The 18,163-nt window shown below is 34.5% G+C and overlaps 2 protein-coding genes across 2 annotated transcripts; both read right to left on the bottom strand.

Annotated features, from left to right (window-relative positions):
- Positions 1-1,099: 1,099 nt before the first annotated feature.
- On the bottom strand, positions 1,100-2,149 carry LOC145795667 (uncharacterized). Its single transcript, XM_082880511.1, has 2 exons — positions 1,630-2,149; positions 1,100-1,467 (listed from the first exon to the last, which is right to left on the bottom strand). The coding sequence occupies exons 1-2, from the start codon at positions 2,147-2,149 to the stop codon at positions 1,100-1,102; spliced, it is 888 nt and encodes a 295-aa protein (XP_082736637.1).
- Positions 2,150-10,987: 8,838 nt separating this feature from the next.
- LOC114303406 (CBL-interacting serine/threonine-protein kinase 7) lies at positions 10,988-13,159 on the bottom strand. Its single transcript, XM_028248547.2, has one exon. It carries the CDS (start codon positions 12,892-12,894, stop codon positions 11,635-11,637), a length of 1,260 nt encoding a protein of 419 aa, XP_028104348.1. The 5' UTR covers positions 12,895-13,159; the 3' UTR covers positions 10,988-11,634.
- Between the last annotated feature and the right edge of the window lie 5,004 nt (positions 13,160-18,163).

Here is an 18,163-nt window from a genome sequence, read left to right as displayed (position 1 = left end):
CTAGGCAACAAATCAAGGCACAACACACCCTCAAGAGCTCAAACAAGGCTCAAAGGTACCTTAGCTCAAAGATGGAGAGGTTTGATTAAGAGTGTATAGGCAAAAGCTTGTAAAAAGCTAAGAAATTGCAAGAGAGTGAGAGAATTATAGAGAGAGAGAGAGAGAGAGAGAGAGAGAATTTTTGCTCTAAAAATTCCAACCTTAAAAATGGAAGGGGAGGCCTCCTATATATAGAAAACCATGCAACTCCCTCAGAAATATCAATACATACACGTGTAAGAAGGTGCATGCATCTGTGCCAACAGCTGGCAGAAAAATATCTGCAAAACATACCTGTGGTCGGCAGGCCACTAAAAGGGGCCGGCAACCAAAAGCAATGGCTGGCAGCCAATAAAAGGGGCCGGCAGGCCACAAGAGATTGTAGGCTCAAAAATCTCTGGTTTTGGTCAAAAAATAAGGCAACAAGGTTTGTATGGTTTTGAGGCTCAGAGCTGTGGCATTTCGCTAAGGACCCTGAGCACTTGACAAGCATATACACTCATCATTGGGTGTGCAAGTGGTAACGTCCATGTCGTAAGGGTGGTAAAAAATGGGGTGTCTACACAATTCTTTCTCTTAGCATAGGTTTAGATAGCATATATTTAACCAAATCTGTGGTTGCAATTACCAAGACAATAGTAGGCAAAAGATAATATCTTAATTTTATTGCTGCAAAGTACAATGCTAAACACAACTTTTCTATAGCTGAGCATTTATATTCACAAGAATTTAAAAACCTACTAAGGTAATAGATTGCTTGTTCTTTGCCTTCTTCATTGTCCTGAGCTAGGAAGACTCCCAATGATTCTTCAACTGTAGCAATGTATAGCTTCAAGGGTTTGTCTCTCCTTGGAGGCATTAACACTGGAGGATTGGCCAAGTAGGCTTTAATTCTTTCGAAAGCAGCTTGATGTTCAGCTGTCCACACAAATTCTTCTTCATTTTGTAGCTTTAACAAAGAAGAAAATACTTGAGTTTTCTTTGCAGTGTTAGAAATAAACCGTCGAAGGAAATTAACCTGACCAAGGAATTTTTGCAATTCTTTCTTACTTGGTGGAGATTAGGCCTCAATGATGGATCTGGCTTTATTCTGATCAATCTGAATTCCATTCTTATGCACTACATACCCCAAGAAGTTTCCAACTGACACACTAAAAACACATTTGAGAGGAATGAGTTTCAACTTGAACTTTCTCATTCTTTCGAAGATTGCTATCAAGTGAACCATATGCTCCTCTATAGACTGAGATTTCACAACAATATCATCAATATAGCATTCTAAGTATCTTCCAATGAGATCATGGAAGATAGTATTTATTGCCTTCTGATATGTTACCCCAACATTCTTTAAACCATATGGTATTTTAACCCATTCGAAGGTGCCAATGTTCACAGGACACCTGAAAGTTGTCTTGTGGACATCCTCTTCTACAATGCAGATCTAGTTATAACTAGAATGCCCATCCATCATGGACAAAATCCTATGTTCTGTTGAACCATCCACCAATAAGTCAACTATAGGCATGGGGTACTCATCTTTTGGAGTTGCTAAATTTAAGTTTCTAAAATCAATGCATACTCTCATCTTACCATTCTTCTTGACTATAGGCACTATATTGGACAACCATTCAATATACCTAGTTGTTCTGATGAAACCTGCTTTAAGGAGCCTAAGAATTCGCTCATTTACCTTTTGAACCACTTCAGGGCTCATCCTTCTTAATTTCTGCTTGTGTGGCTTGAAATTAGGCTTTATTGGAAGCCTATGTTCCACCAGTGACCTGTCTAAACCAGGCAACTCATTGTAAGACCAAACAAAACAATCCTTGTATTGTTTTAGGACAACCAACAATTGGCTCCTATCAATAGGATCCAACCAAGCACTAATGTAGGTAAGCTGTTGTATTGAACCTTCACCTAGGTTAACTTCTTCCAAGAGATCTTGCATTTGAGCACTCACTGATTCCTTCTTTTTGATTTCTTCTATCTTCGAAACAACACTTTCATTTGGCTCCACCTCTATCCTATTTGGTTCAACATCCTTACTCTCTTCTTCATAGACAAAATCTGTCCACAAAGCCTCATCTTCATGTATTTCCTGGACTTTCATTTCAATGTCCAATACACAGTACTTATCAAAAGCACAAGGTTTAGCCTTTTACTGCTCCTGGCTACAGCCAATCATCATGGCTTCTCTCTCATTTTCTTGCACCTTCTGGACTATTGATTCTATATCCAATGCTAAAAATTTTATTAAAGCCAATAGCCTGGCTCCTTGGTCTTGATCCTTTTGCCTACAACCAGGCATTATTGTCATCTTTGGTGATGAATTCCTCATTAGCACTCTCATATACTAGATGCTTCAGGTGTGCTGTTTCCCCATCAGCCGTCACTTCGGCTGTTTCATCGGACTTCCTCAACACACTGAGTAGTACCACCCTCTCAGTGTATAGCTTGGCCTCTGCAAAATCTACACAAGCAATAAAGGGTTGTGGATCTATATTAATCTTCTCTGTTTCCCTATTGCACAATGTTATCATTATTTTCTAATGTAGAGAGGAAGACACACATTTGTTCGTGTGGATCCAATCCCTGCCAAGTAAAGCATTATACTTGCCATTGCTGTCTATAACAAAGAAAGTTGTCATGCAGTCTCTGGTTCCCACAATTAGATTAATAGGCAAGATGCCTTGAGCCATCTGCTTGTCTCCAGTAAAACTAGCAATGGTTGTGCTTGTTGGGTTCAACTTGGGGTTTCTCTTCCAATTTATTCAAGGAAGACCTTGGAAGCAAGTTCACTGCTACCTCATTGTTTACAAGCACTCTGTTCATTTGTATCCCATCAAAGTAAGCCTTGATGTACAAGAGCTTAACATGTTGGGTCATGGATATTGTAGGATATTCGAAGGGGTATACGAGGTTAATGCTTCCCTCCTCAATCTCCTCATCAGTATCTATGGGCTTGGCTACTTTAGATTCATCTTGAACCATGCTGGTTTGTGAATCCTCACTAGAAACTGGAATAGGGTCATCCTTTTGGCCTTTTTGGTTTTCCTCTTCAGCTTGAAACTCCCGAGGTAGCACATAAACCATGTTAACTAGTACTTGAGGGAATGAGCCAAATTGTACTACTTGTTGTGCTTGTTCCCCTTCTATTTTGGTTTGCTCTAATGCCTGAAAAGCTTCCTCCATACTGCATTCTGGTACCTCAATGCTAATAGGCTCCTTCGAAGCAATCTGATCTACCTCTGTTGGCTTGTCAACCATGAAAGTTTGTTCAGCCATGAAAGCTTCGAACATTTCATCTTCAACCAATGCCTTTTCTTGGCCTAATTCAATTTCTTCATTTGTCTTATCATCACTCTCTATCAAGGCCTTCTGGAGGCCTACTAGACTGGATCTCTCATTGGCTCTTAGTTCAGCATGCACTTTGGCCAATTGTTCCCTACTGGCACCCCTTTTGATCTTAGAAACCAACTTCGAACCTTCTCCTTCTTCTGTCTGGCCTTTTGGTTGTGCCAATGAAGTACTTTCCCCACTTTCTTTCAGATCCCTTTGGTACTGGGTGTACCTCCGCTGGATCTTTCTCCTTTGGGACCTAGAAATTACAAGAATCATGTTTGGTTCCCTTGTCTTTGGGTCTCTAAGTAGCACCAAATTATTTGAAGCCACTAAATGGGGTTTAATCATCCTCCCCATATCTCCAAAGATTCTTCTTTGGGTCAGCATCATCTTAGGTTTGTTCTGCGTGACAAACCAATCTCGAATCCTAGGGACCCATGAGTCCACTGCTCTAGCTGCTGGATTTGCTGTCCCTGCCTTCAAAACAGTCTTCAAAGCAGTCCTTAGGGGCCAATCATTAGTCCTGGCCCATGCCTTATACCCAATTCAGGCTTTCTTTCAAGCTAGCTGTCCACCTTGTAGTAATTGGGTGGTCTGGTTTCATGCAAAGGTCTCTTACCCTTTGATTGCATCCTAGTGTCTAGTGGGCTAACTAAGGATGAATGTTGTCTAGGGCCAATAGGGTATAGCCTACTGTTGTAAGTGCTAGCTGCTTTCGGTCTTTTTGCACATCTTTGTAGTACTGTTTTCCATCAATTAGGAGTCCCCTCAACCATTTGTAACTCAATCTGCATATGGGATACATCCTCTGCATTACAGTTGCTTCGAGGGAGTCATCATCCAATGTTTCTTCACTGGAACCGTCCCTCTAGCTCGCAAAGCTTTGTCCACTAGCTAGTGCATTTCTTGTGTCCTTCTTGAAGGCAGTCTGGCTAGCAACATGCATCTACACATTAACTTCTTCCAATTCCTTCAAGGAAAGGTTCTGAAAATCTGGTATGCCAACATTGGCTGCTGCCTCTTCAATTTTTGGAAATGGATTGGTGTCAATTCTCACGGCCTTTTCTATCTTGGTTGGAAATTTCAGTCTCTCTTTCCGAATTTGTTCTTGGATCTTGTCTCGAAAAATAATGCAATTTTTAGTTGAGTGAGACCAAAAATTATGCCATTTGCAGTACAATTTTCCTTTAAGTTCTTCAGAAGTTGGGATCTTAACTCCCTTAGGCAATTTTAAGAAATGTACTACAAGCAAATAATCAAAAATGTCATCTGCCTTTGTTATGTCAAAAGAATACTTCCTATGAAGGTCTTTCTTTTTAAACTATTAGTCAATTGTAGTGTCCTTCTGAATTAATGTTTCACAGGTCATAGGTTCTTTTCCTATGATCTCTGCTGCATTAATTTCAAAATTTGGGTCCTTGTAATAGGTCTTATATGATGCATTACTTTGATCTTGTTCTTCTTCGAGTAAAGTTTCATATCTAGACACTTTATAGGTTAATTCTACTAAGTCTCGAAACTCAGTTGAATCAAATTTCTTTCGAAACCTAAATTCTAACTCATTTTGAGCTAATCTTACAAATTCAGGCTCAAGTAGTATGACCCTACACTTGTTTCGTGCCCTTTTGAATCTGGCAATGAACTTAGCAGCCTTCTCATCAGGGTGTTAGCTCAGTCTTGCCAAGTCTGTCATAAAAGCTTCACGTTTTGTTTGAAAAAATTGGACATAAAATACTTCCTCTATTTGCTGCCAAGTTTGGATAAAGTCAAGTGTAAGGTTTATATACCACACAGAGACTACCCTAGTTAGAGAGTTTGGAAAAAGTCTTAGTTTGATATAATCATTATTGGTGAATTCACCACATTGGCCTGTAAACTTGGCAATGTGTTCCACTGGTGACTGGTTTTCATTTCCATAAAAGAGGGCAAAATCTGGTATTCTAAACCCTCTTAGGTATTCATGTACCCTATCTACCCATTCTCAGTATGGCTTTCTATACACAAGAGTCTGGACCCCTCGAACCATGGGTCTACATATTTCTCTAAGAAATCTGTAATTTGGTCTCTAGTAACCATATTTTGTGCTGGTTGGACCATTATTGGAGGGGCAAACGCAGGGTTTTGAGGAACTTCTTGTGCTTGAGGTCCTCTTAGTCCATACAAAGGTCCATTCAGGATTGGCTGTCCCTGTTGTACTGGTTGCTGTTGAAAGTATGGCTGACCTCTTGGATCCTGCCCTACGAAAGGTGTTATAAGAGGAGGAACATGTATTGTTTTTCTTCCAACTGCAGGAAATCCTTACAATCCCTCGGGTGCAAATTCAAACACAGGATTAGTGAACATTCGCGTATCAGGTATAGTTTCAAATTGAAAACACCATCGTGTCATTTCCTTGCGTTAAACTAAACCCACCATTTGTATGGTTTCGCTGGTAGATATTGGTGCATTTTGATTCGCCAGTGGTCTCGAAGGAGCTTCATACCATGACCGAGGCACAGGTGATGGCCTTTCATGATTTTGATTGCTAGTCTGGCCATTATTTTGCATAGGCTGTTTATTTCGAGCCAATCTTTGTTGAAGAACATTCATGTTTTCGTCAACCTACCTTATGACAGTTGGTTAATGGGAGTTCATTTATTGTATACATTAATTGTTGTCCCATAGCATCTACCAAACCTCTCCACGGGTCCAGTTTCATGGCCCTGTCTAATGTTTTGGACGTGTGTTGCATATTCTAATGTGCTGGTCTGCTCGACCATAGGATTTGATGAGATATGTTCTTCCATAGGACGTGATATTACATTATCCTCTGGGTTGGGTACTTCTACCTTACCTTCAACACCTTCTTCTAAACGTTCATTTTCTCCTTATCTCCTACGTTTAGCCATTTTAAAGTGTCCCATTGAGCGTGCCAAAAATATATGTTGATTTTTTTGGCTTTCAAGGGTTAATAGTGTAAATTTAAGCGTGCTAGCAAGGATCTATCAGTCCTTGCAGAGAGTTTAATTGCCAACCAATTGTCAGATGATTATGTTAAAGTTCTTTCAACCTCAATGAAGAGGACTTTTATTGGTGGCTTTGTTTTAGGAGAAACTTGCAAACAACAACAGATATAGAACAATTCAGAAACTGAATTTCATTAAGCAAATGAGAACTTACAATAAAGTTACAATGACCCAACCTCGAAGAGGTTCACAGCAACAAAGTACTTAAAACTACTTTTAGGAAATGAAGTGCAGTGCAAGAATTGAAGGTACATGAATTGAAGAACTGGAAATATAAAAAACTAGAAAGAAAATATGAAGTAAATAACTGGTTTCTAGATCTGAGTCTGCCCTTCTTCTTTTGGCCTTCTTTTTTATTTATACTTTCGAATGGTAACTGTCGAAGTGGGCTCCTAACCGTCAAAATGCACTTCTACGATCTCTGGTTATGGCTTCGCACAGTTAGCTTCCACTACGCCATTCTTTCAGTTAGGCTTCCCTCCTATATTTGAATTTGAATTTTGAGTAACCATTGGACTACATCATCTTGCACCTTCTAACTGCTCCAATGCTGCGTAGATCCTTCAATATCAATATGAACTGCCATGTGTCTGTTGCTGATTGGAGACTTGCATTAACTTCCCCGATTACCCTTTACGAGCCACGTGTTATGCTGCTATTGGCTTATACAAAATATACAGCCAACATAAATATAGTTTGAAAATTTCTTAGTACACTCCACATGTATGTAGAAGTGTTTCCTCATAAATTATAATATTTTTAATGCATGTAGTTGGTGTGGATGAATAGAAATTGGTTTTAAAAGTAAGAGATTGTTTGGGATGATCTAAATAAGTGCACTTTTTGACTTTTTATGAAATATGGGTTAAGTATGGGTTGGGTTTGAAGTGATGTGATAGAGAGGTGATGTGACTTAAATAAGATGACGTGACTTAAATAGGATAGTGACTTTTTAACTTTTTGACTTTTTTAGGTTATGACAAACAAGGCCTAAATTAGAAAATTTTAAAATGGAAAATATTAAAATGAAAAAAAATATATAAAAAAATAAAATAAAAAAAATATGATATAAAAGAGGTAAAAGTGTAATTTACACAATTTTTTTTCAAGAATTCATTTTTTATCATGTCCTTTCAGACATTAACAATTAGCATTTTCAATGATTTGGTGCTCATACACTAAGCTACCACATTTATCACTATTGATTTTATTTTTTATTTTCTTTTACTATTTAAAATAAAATATCAACATAAGAATAATCTTAAACCCATAGGTCAATAATTATTAAATGGTATTACCCCCGGTTCTCAGGCTTTCTTGAGTGCTGGCAAAAGTGGATTTCTGTTTTTTAATGCTTCGGCAGAGATTCCTCCTTGAACCTTTGATCACATGCCCCATGCAAAATTGAGAAGGAGGTTGGTTTTTATCATTTGTAAACTATATATATATATTTATAATCGGATATTTATGTCAATTTATACACACTTCAACTAATTTCAAGAGACCAATTACATCGCTCACTTATAGAGTGTCTATTTAAAATCAGAACAAATGTCATGTATGAACCAACTTCAATAAACTTATTACAACTAATAAATATTGAATTTAATATTTAAAAGGAGTACATTCTTAAATCCGAAGTTATACCTACAACCCAACTCCTTGAGGTTATCATTTGTGAACTCTATGCTCTCTCATCCTTTGTAAACATGAAGCCAAAATAGTTGGTTTTGAGTTTTTTTTATCAGACAGTATGCGAATCGTTTAATAATATATATGAGAGGTACAATACAAATATATATATATATATATATATATATATATATATAAATTAAAACAACCACGATCAAGCAAGCACCACCAAATACGTTTACAATCCTTCCATCGTCTCAACTAATAATTATGGTGCCATAATTTCCACTCACCCTTACTTTACAAAATAAATCAATGTGAATCTAAATCTTGTAAGTTACGAAGTGTAAACAAGACAAAAGAAATGGCTACTTAGGATTGTTTTTGCAGAGGTTAAGCTGTCAACTTTCCTCCTAAGCATTTCCACTTTTTAGTTATACCAGAGAGCTTTAACATATTAAACACAAAACTCCACCAACCTCAATCATCAAACACCATTTTGAATATATGGAAAAAAACAAAAAAAAATTATAATTTCATTTCCTCCTTGTTCTCTATATTTTATATTTTAAGTTAAAGAAAAAAAAAAATGAGTATTTAAGAGGTAACTAATTAAAATAAAAAAGGCAAACTTCACTTTATCCCTTATGTTTTGGGTCATGTGTGATTTACCTTCTTAACATTTGGAAATGACCATATAATTACCTTGTGATTTGTAGAGTGAAGTGCACTATTAGATCTGTTAATAATTTAATGAAAAATACTAAAATACTCTTATATTTCCGTCATTTATTTTAAAGGCAAAGTGCATTTTAACCATCTGTATTTTATTTCATGTGCAATTTATCCACATAAAATCTAAAAATGAGTAAATAACCCCTTATGTCTGTCACATGTTTCACACTTCCTGTTAAGTTGAACATAATGTTTAGTGGTGTTTAATAGTGCACTTCAGTTTACAAACTATGTGGGGAGTATATGGTTATTTTTAAACGTTAAGGGGGTAAACCGCATATGAACCAAACCACAAGGGGTAAAGTGAAGTTTGCCCAAATAAAAATATGGTTGGATAGTATATACTAGGGTTGGACATAGGGTTATAGGACCCACAAAAATTGCCCACTCCAAACCGTCCGCACCTATTTTGGCAGTTTCGCATAATCATTAGGGTCAAATGCAGGTTAGGATTTTTTTGGTTTTGCAGGTTATAGGAGGATCTTGGGTTTTACCAGCAATCGCCTGCATCTATATACATTTTTTTTTTTATAAATATGTATCGTCAAAGTTTCTTGTAAGTTTTGTAAATGTGTAACCATATTCTTCTCGGCTTTCACTCACTTGCAAGTAAATAAATGTTTTACAACTTGTTTTGCATTACAAGTATGGAAATCCAACAAATATTGATAACTTGTAATAAAATGAGTAAAATGGCTTATTCATGGTTATGCTGCTTGTTTTTCACTAGTTGGTGGGTTTAGCAAACCCTAAAATCAATTTTTCAAAAGAGATGTTTGTTTCATTTTTATTAAAACAACTATGAGTTTTGTTTAACTTATACATTTTATGCAAACTGAATGTGAGTCAATTGACTGATCATGACCTATGCTTATGGTCTATTTGTTGGATAAGTAGACTATAATTTATTTGGGATAAATCATTTGAAAAATAATAATTTCATGATAAGAAATATGTGATTTTATGGCCTAAAATAATATTTTAAAAATAAGGGGAAATAGCCTAGAAAGAATATTCAAAAAATGAGAAAAAACAAGCCCAAAAATAAAATTTTAAACAATAAGCCCAATTTGCAAACCGCCAGCATATTCGCAAATCCTATCTACACAAACCGCAATCCGCACTACGGGGAGTTGCACGTTTAATTTTTTTCAAATTGCAAACATGCAAGCGAATTCAAACTACAAACCGAACTGTCAAAAATTGATCCGCAAGCACCCCCAGTATATATAACAAACAGAGTCTATATGTATAAACAGAAAGTCTATGAACTGTCCGAAAAAAAATTCAAAATTTGATGAATTTATAGAACTGCTGTGTTAAAAATGACTAGCTACAGCAAATTATTTTTTAAAAAAAAATTACACTTTTTAATTAACCATTTTACCCCTCCTGAAGCCAACAAAACCAGCAATTTGGGCATTAATTGTAACAGTTATATCAATTGTTTTTGGAAACGAGAATTAATCTTAGGTAGGATTTTCATAAATATCTCAGGAGTGCAAACTCAAGATACAAGCAATGATATGCTAGTCTCACATATTAGGTGAACTATAACTTAAGACCAACTCGCCAATGTGACCATCTGCTAATCTCACATATTAGGTGAAACTAGAACTTAAGACCCACTCAACCATGTCAGTGCTAAACTGATTTCGAATTTTGATAGTAACATTCAAGAGGCTTTCAAATTCCCACTCGTGCCTTATGTTAGAGACCCAAAACTAATTAAATGGCTTTCTCCTGCTGAAGGTAAACTAAAGTTGAACACAGATGGTTGCTCCGAGGATGATCTCCATGACAATCTGGCTATGGAGGCATTCTAAGAGATGTATATATAGGGGACTCACAATTATGATGCAAAAGGTAGTGACTAATGTGGAGATAGAAATTGATTCAGAAATGGCAATGAAACTGATTCAAGATGGAGCAAACAATAATTCGCCTTACAGGGCCTTGATAGAGTATGCAAATTTCTTGCTGAGAATGTGTAAAAGTTCAATCTCACACACCCCTTTGGGAATCAAACTGTTGTGCAGATTCTATGGCCAACCTGGGAGTGAACCAACAGGAGCATGTTTGCTTATCTTCCTATGAAAAATGGATGATTAAAAAAAAAAAAAAAAAAAAAAAACTAATTTGTCAACTTGGGTCATGCCAATAACAAACCCTATCAATAAAAATAAAAATAAAAACAGTAGAAAAAGCCAAAAAATTTAAAATCTCAAGGCAACTTGTATCCATCCCAAAACATATTTACATAATTTTATACTTTGCAAGATTATTGATATGCATTTTCCTATCAAATTTACTCCCACACAAACTATAATGCAATGAATCAGTTTTTTACCATAAAATGTTTGATTTCAAATCTCACCATTACACAAGTCTACTAATTGAGAAACTATTACAAAGGTGGGTCAGTTCAGTTTAGATATTAGATTGAGAATATACAAGCAAATGATGTAGTAGTAAACATGAGAAATCAAATTGCAACTAGAATACTAAACTAAATTTTGATTTACAAGATGATATCTAATTTTCCATCACCAGTCCTCTCTATAATAACATAGTAAAACTAAAATTTAAACTTATAAAGGAAAACATTGCCACCATTGTACAAATTCACCACCACCACCACTTCCATTGAAATTCATTCAAAATCAACCTTCAAAATGTCCCTTCAACACACATCATTGTGCCAAGAAAGAATTATATCTTCAAACCAAAAAATGCTCGGACCCTCAAAGTTGGGGACGACCGTAACTCTCAAAATGATGTGAACCAATTATGTATTTTTTTTTTTTTTGGTTCCCTTCTGGACCAATCACAAGTAAGTGAGTTTGTGAGAATTGTATTTTTTTAAAGATCTGTAGCATTGTTAATCTTCAAACCCACTTCTCAAATCATCCCAATGGAACTCCTCAAACTCCACCCCACCACCAACAACAACCTTCACCACCACCATCGCCACCTCGGCTGCCACTGCCAAAATCTCAACTAACAAAACTGTCATTCCCTTCACTAACCCTATACTCTTTCCCTTCCCTCTCTCCACTCTATACCCTAATCTCCCACCAATCTCTTCCACTCTCTCCTCAATCTCCCACACCGACGCTTTCGTCGTAAATCTTCTCTCTCTCCCATTATTCTCAAAAAGCCTAGACAAGTCCAACCCCGATGACATTGAAATGATATCAAACGCATTCACGTTGAATTTACTTTCATTGTCTAGTAATACACCCAATTGGGGACATAAACAATGTTCTTCAGATAATTCTAATGGTAATGATTTCTTGAACCATGATTGACCCATCAATGTCTCGAGGCTCATTCTCGAATTGGGATTGGGATCGAGCAAATTTCGAATTATAAACTTTGATTGCTTTGAAACCCAATTGGGAAATTTGAATTCACGGCGGCGAATCTTCTGGTACATGGCGGCGAGGTTAGAATCGTCGAAAGGGAGGTTTCCGGTGACGAAGAGGAAGAGGATGACACCGCAAGACCACGCGTCGGCCTTTGCGCCGTCGTAGCCGCGGCGGCGGAAGACTTCCGGGGAGGTGTATGCCGGAGTTCCGCAGGCGGTTTGGAGCATCTCGCGGTGGAGCTGGCTTTCCGGCAAGGCGGAGAGGCCGAAATCAGAGATTTTCAAAAATCCGGCGGCGTCAATGAGGAGGTTCTGGGGCTTGATGTCGCGGTGGGTGACGCCGTGTCGGTGGCAGAAGTGGAGGGCGGAGACGATTTGCTGGAAGTAACGGCGGGCGGTGGTTTCTGGCAGAGCACCGCCTCCTCGACGGCGGAGCTTGGTGGAGAGATCGCCGCCGGTGGCGAGTTCCATGACGAGGTAGATCTTGGTTTTCGTGGCCATGACTTCGTGGATTTTGAGGATGTTTGGGTGGTTGCTGAGGCGGCGCATGGCAGCGACTTCCCGGACTATTCTGGGTTCCATGGCAGCGTCGACGGTTTTCGCCTTGTCTATTACCTTAATCGCCACCGCAGCGCCGCCGCAGAGAGGGCGCGCGTGGTAGACTTTGGCAAAGCTGCCTCTGCCCAATAGATGACCCAGTTGGTACTTACCCAATACTACTCCGCCGCCGGCGGTGGCGGAGGACGGTGGTGGTTCCCTCCTTGATTCCATCGCTCTGGGGTTTGAGCACGCCGGCACACGGCGGCGGAGAGACAGCAGAGTTGTCGCTACAACAACCTAAACCAGTGATGGAGTTTGTTTGGTTTTATAGCAAAAGTTTGTTGTTTTGAATTTACTGAATTACCCTCATTTGTTTTTCATTATTTCCGATTAGTCCTTTGTTTTGTTTAAAAGATTATGATTTGTAATATTTTAATTTAATTTTTACAGCTAGCATTATTATTATTAGTTGGTTGACTGTGCAAAGAAACGTGTTATTTATTTTTGTGCATAAACTAGCTTTTCTACACCAATTTTCCATATGAATTCCATCAACTTGGGTGGAAATTTGTGTCAACTTGCTATTATTATTTGAAACTAAGAATTTGATGCAAATTACAACTCACTAACTAAAATTTTTGGAACTCTATTTTTTAACAAATTTTATTCAGTTTATTTGGTTTCATTTTTGTGAATTTAATTTTCTTAAAATTAAAAAAAAATTAGTATTTTTTATTTTTAGTAATTATTTTTAAAATTTTAAGTAATTTTTTTTTATATTTTTTTAAATGCACCTTACTTAGATGTATCTAATAAATAAAATATTTATAAAAAAAATTAATAAATACACAAGAATATGAAAAATATATTAAATTCTCGTATTTTTTTTATATTTTTAATATTTAGTGATTTTTCTTTAAAAAATTCACAAATATTATACTTTTTAAGTGTATTTATGTTAGTTATATCTAGAAATTAAAAAAAAATTGTTTTGAATATTAAAAAAATTCAATAAAAACAAAAAAAAAACATGAAAAACAAAAAAATTTCGTTTGGTTTGTATTTCTGAAAATTTTTTGGGAAATTTTCTCTACAAATAAGTTTTTAAAAGTAATCACACCAAACAAATTTTTCCAAAAAAATTTCTCAAAACTTGTAAACCAAACAAGTTTTCCAAACAAATCTCTCTCTAACACACATCAAATCAATCACTTTTTCCAAAATTCTCTCTCAAAATAATTTTTCAAAACATCTTTTGAAAAAAACCAAACCAAACAACTTTTCGTACTTTTTATCTCTAAAACACATCTCTCAAACATAAACCAAACATACTTAATTTTCTAAAAAATGAATCCTAAAAATCCAAACTAAAAATAGGTTGAAGGTGCGTGATGCTATGACAGCTGCACGACACTGCTTTAATGTATATATAAAAATTTTAAAAAAATAATAAGTTACACAAAATAGAAATACATGTAAGGCAACAAAATTGCTAAAAGAAATTATAATAATAAAAAAAAAACTTCAGCATTTGACCATTATAGTAAAATAAATCTTGAATCTCACAGCATGAGCGTTTGGCACAACATGAACTCCAATTTTCGCTAATCCGTTTTACTAGTTGAATGAGTTTAGTTTAAATAAATAAATAATTGAATGGGTTTGATTAGTTAAAAAAAAAATTAAGACAAAAAATTGTATAAAACTAAGTTATATAATATTTTTATTTGTTTCAAAATCACTTTGTAAAATCAAATTTTAAAAGCAAACTAATGTTGAAATAAAAACACTTAAACAATTCAAATTATATAACCTATAGCAACCATATAATACAAAAAAAAATATAATATATGACTATCAAATATATTTATATAAAACTACACCAACCAAATTAAACAAAAAAAAATATATTTAAAAATCAAACAAAGAATTCCAAACTTTCTTAATTTTCGAGTTTTCTTCATTCATGTATAATAAACATATAAATATTTGGAGTAATTATTAAAATTTTATTAATTTTAATTTTAATGTTTTAATTTATTTTTAATTTAAACCATTTGTTTATTTTCATTAATTAAAATTAAAGAAAAAATAATACTTTAATTATTCAATTCAATTAATGATTAAAATACTCATTTATTTATTTATTACTTAATGAAAATAGATAAACGGTTCAAATTGAAAAGAAAATTAAAAGTTTATGATTTAAATTAAAAAAATAAAAATTTAAAATTTATTTTATTACAATAATCAAATCTTGAGATTGTTTTGTAATTTTTCTATATATTTTGTTATCTGCAATGTGTTTGTCTTGTTAAATTTTGTGTAATTTAATTTTTTATTTTTTTACTAAAATGGTGGTGTGCAGCTGTCAAGCACCCCCAACCCAAATCATCTTAATGTAAGAGTAATTATGCCTTTTAAATAAATATAATCTCATTTTATATTTATTTTTGTTTTAAAGGGGACTTGAACTTGATTTTGACAATTAAATTCTTTTTATAAGATCAATCGAATGCGAATACATGACATAGGCCTCGATCTAAATTATTTATTTGCAAGAGTTATACGTTTGTGTAAGTTAATGATTGTGCAGACATTCATTGAACATCTTTTCTCTTCTTTTAATACAATTTTTTTTTTTTAGAGATACAAAATTTAAATTGAACATATAATAATTAAATTTCAAAAAAATCAACTTAAATAAATTAATTGACATTTTTTAGTTCTAAGAAATGGTTTGATTTACCCCTATTATGTACTATCAAATTGCAACAATTTAATTTTTTTTTCTTCTATCCTTTTATTATCTTTACTTTTTCTTCATTTTATTTTCCTTGTATACATCCGAACATCTTATTTTCCAATATGCATTGATTTCTCTCATTTTCTCTTTCTTTCTTTACGAAATTTTTTTATAAAATAATGTCCCACTTGCATTTTAGGATTTCTTAAACCCATCACTTTCCTATTTTCCCCGATCAAATTAACTTCACACTTTTTAAGTTTTGATTGTTACTTTCTTAATCTCCCACTAAGCAAATAATTTATTTTAACAAAGCTGTAGACAACTTGAAATAGACCAAGCACCCATTCAACAATTAATTGGCAACTTAACCATCCGTGAAAGTGATAATAAGATACACATTCAACTCATCGCTATCACCATCACGTGAAACCTTCAAGAAATTTGTTAATTATGCATTTTTGTGCAATTTGGGTCTCCTAGTCAACTAAAGTTGCCTCTTGGGAAGCCTCTTTTTAGTTTACCATAATTCCCTACAAAATTTCATGGAGACTGTCTTTTAGAAAGAAATAGTTTGCAATTTATTGGGATTAGTTATAGCTTTTTTATTTTAAATTTTGTATCCAAGTATTTATCAATTTTTAACTTGTAAAAGTTAATTTTGTTCACTAGATTTTGCAGCTATGTCCGTCCATTAAATAATCGTTTTTGGAGATTATTGACAAATGATTTTTTAGAATATCATCGACTAAGTATCACTGCATTACCCCTTTTAATAGCTTTGCACACGTTCAGATCCTCCGAAGTAAAAAATCATTGAGTGATCCGAAAAAGGACCCAAAATGTTACAAAATAGAGAAAAATCTATACTATATATATTAAGTAAAAGGGATTTTTTAATTTTAAGTCCTTGTGGGAGTTCCAATCTCTCAATCTAAATTTCTTAATTTTTTGATTTAAAAAAAAAATCTTAGCATTTATTAACTTTTCCCAACTTCCAAGTCTTACTCTCATAATAACACTTTAATACATTAAGAACAAGCATAAAATTTTTTTTTTGAAATTTAACACATATGAATTTCTTGAAAAGTCCCAACATATATGATTATTATCAAAATATTAAACTTTAATATAATATAATAAAAAAAAGATATTAATTCCTTAAAAAGTCCAACACATATGATAATTATCAAAATATTAAACTTTAATACAATATAAAAAAAACGAAAAAAAGAAGACATTTAAAAAAAATATTTAAAAATCACAATTCATATATATAAATAATTGAAAACATAATCCGTGCATAGCACGGGTAATATGCTAGTACTATATATTAAGCAAAATGAGATTTTTAACCCCCAGGGCCTATGGGAGCTCCAGTATCCCAATCTGAATTTTACAAATTTTTTATTTAAAAAAAAAATCAACATTTATTGATTTAGTCAAAATCCCCTGATCAGCATTTATTAACTTTTTTCAATCCACATGTCTTTCCACATACCTGCATTTATTAATTTGGTTAAAATCTCCTGATCGGCATTTAAAATTCTCTCAAACAAATAATTATAGATACAATCCGTGTATAGTTATTGCAGTACCCTTTTCAACTTCTCCCATACACTATGGTTAGTGATAAAATTGATAAATTATTTTTATAAAAAATCTTAAAAAACATAATTTATATATTAAAAAAAAATCTAAAACAAATATAAATATCTATAATTATCTCGTGTATAGTACAAGTGATAGGCTGCTAATAAGGCCTCGTTTAGCAAGAGGCTATTTTAGCCAATTAGCCAAAAAGTTACTAAATTAGCCGAAAAGCCAACAACCCATACAAAAAAGTCAAAGATTCTCTTTTCTCTTTACTTTTTGCACATCTTTTCGTAATTAGCCAAAAAGTCATCCCAAACATACAAGTTTTTTTTACCTACCTTTTTAGCTAAATAGCCAAAGAGTTACTAAATTAGCCTGTTCCCAAACGAGGCCTAAATAAATGTAAAAGCAAATAAAAACAAATAAACATATAGCATAAGACATCCACCTGTCAGCGCCCATCCTGATCAGCATTTAAAATTCCCTCAAACAAATAATTATAGATACAATTCATGTATAGTTACTGCAGTACCCTTTTCAATTTCTCTCATACACTATGACTAGTGATAAAATTGTTAAATTATTTTTATAAAAAATCTTAAAAAACATAATTTATATATTAAAAAAAATCTAAAACAAATATAAATATCTATAATTATCTCGTGTATAACACGGGTGATAGGCTAATAATAAATAAATGTAAAAGCAAATAAAAACAAAGAAACATATAGCATAAGACATCCACTTGTCGGAGCCTATCTTCATCTTTGAAGCCATCTGGGGGCGCCGCTTGCCTTCCCTCCCAACGACACCACCTCTTTCTTTTGCTTATTCTTCTTCTCCAATCGTTTGTCTTCCCTCTTTCTTCGTCCTTTTTTTTTTCCCCTTTCCTAAAACCCTAGATCTAGGTTTTTCAAAGGGCGGTGGTGGGGGATCGTGAGTTACAATGGGCAATGAGGGGGGCTTTATGATTTGTAGAGAAGGGTTAGGAGGTTACAGAAGAGCGGTAGGGGGGTGTGAATAGTTGGGGAGCTACTAGTGATAGTAGTGATAACCACGACGGCGGAAAGGGACTCAAGTGGATTGGGCAGAAGAATACCATATTTAAGGAACGGATGATCGGAGTTAGGGGAGGAGATTACATAGGGCGAAGAAGGG

This window comes from Camellia sinensis, chromosome 7 (assembly GCF_055761805.1).
Source record: "Camellia sinensis isolate YWXY chromosome 7, ASM5576180v1, whole genome shotgun sequence".
In the NCBI taxonomy this organism is placed as follows: Eukaryota; Viridiplantae; Streptophyta; class Magnoliopsida; order Ericales; family Theaceae; genus Camellia; species Camellia sinensis.
This window is presented reverse-complemented; position numbering and strand designations above follow the sequence as displayed.

What these genes read in the sequence shown, in the direction of transcription:
- LOC145795667 (XM_082880511.1), bottom strand. Translation starts at nt 2,149, where the DNA reads ATGAAAGTCCAGGAAATACATGAAGATGAGGCTTTGTGGACAGATTTT. An exon ending in GCCTATAGTCAAGAAGAATG is followed by an intron (nt 1,468 to 1,629) that starts GTAAGATGAGAG and finishes TCTGCATTGTAG; the next exon opens with AAGAGGATGTCCACAAGACA.
- LOC114303406 (XM_028248547.2), bottom strand. Translation starts at nt 12,894, where the DNA reads ATGGAATCAAGGAGGGAACCACCACCGTCCTCCGCCACCGCCGGCGGC.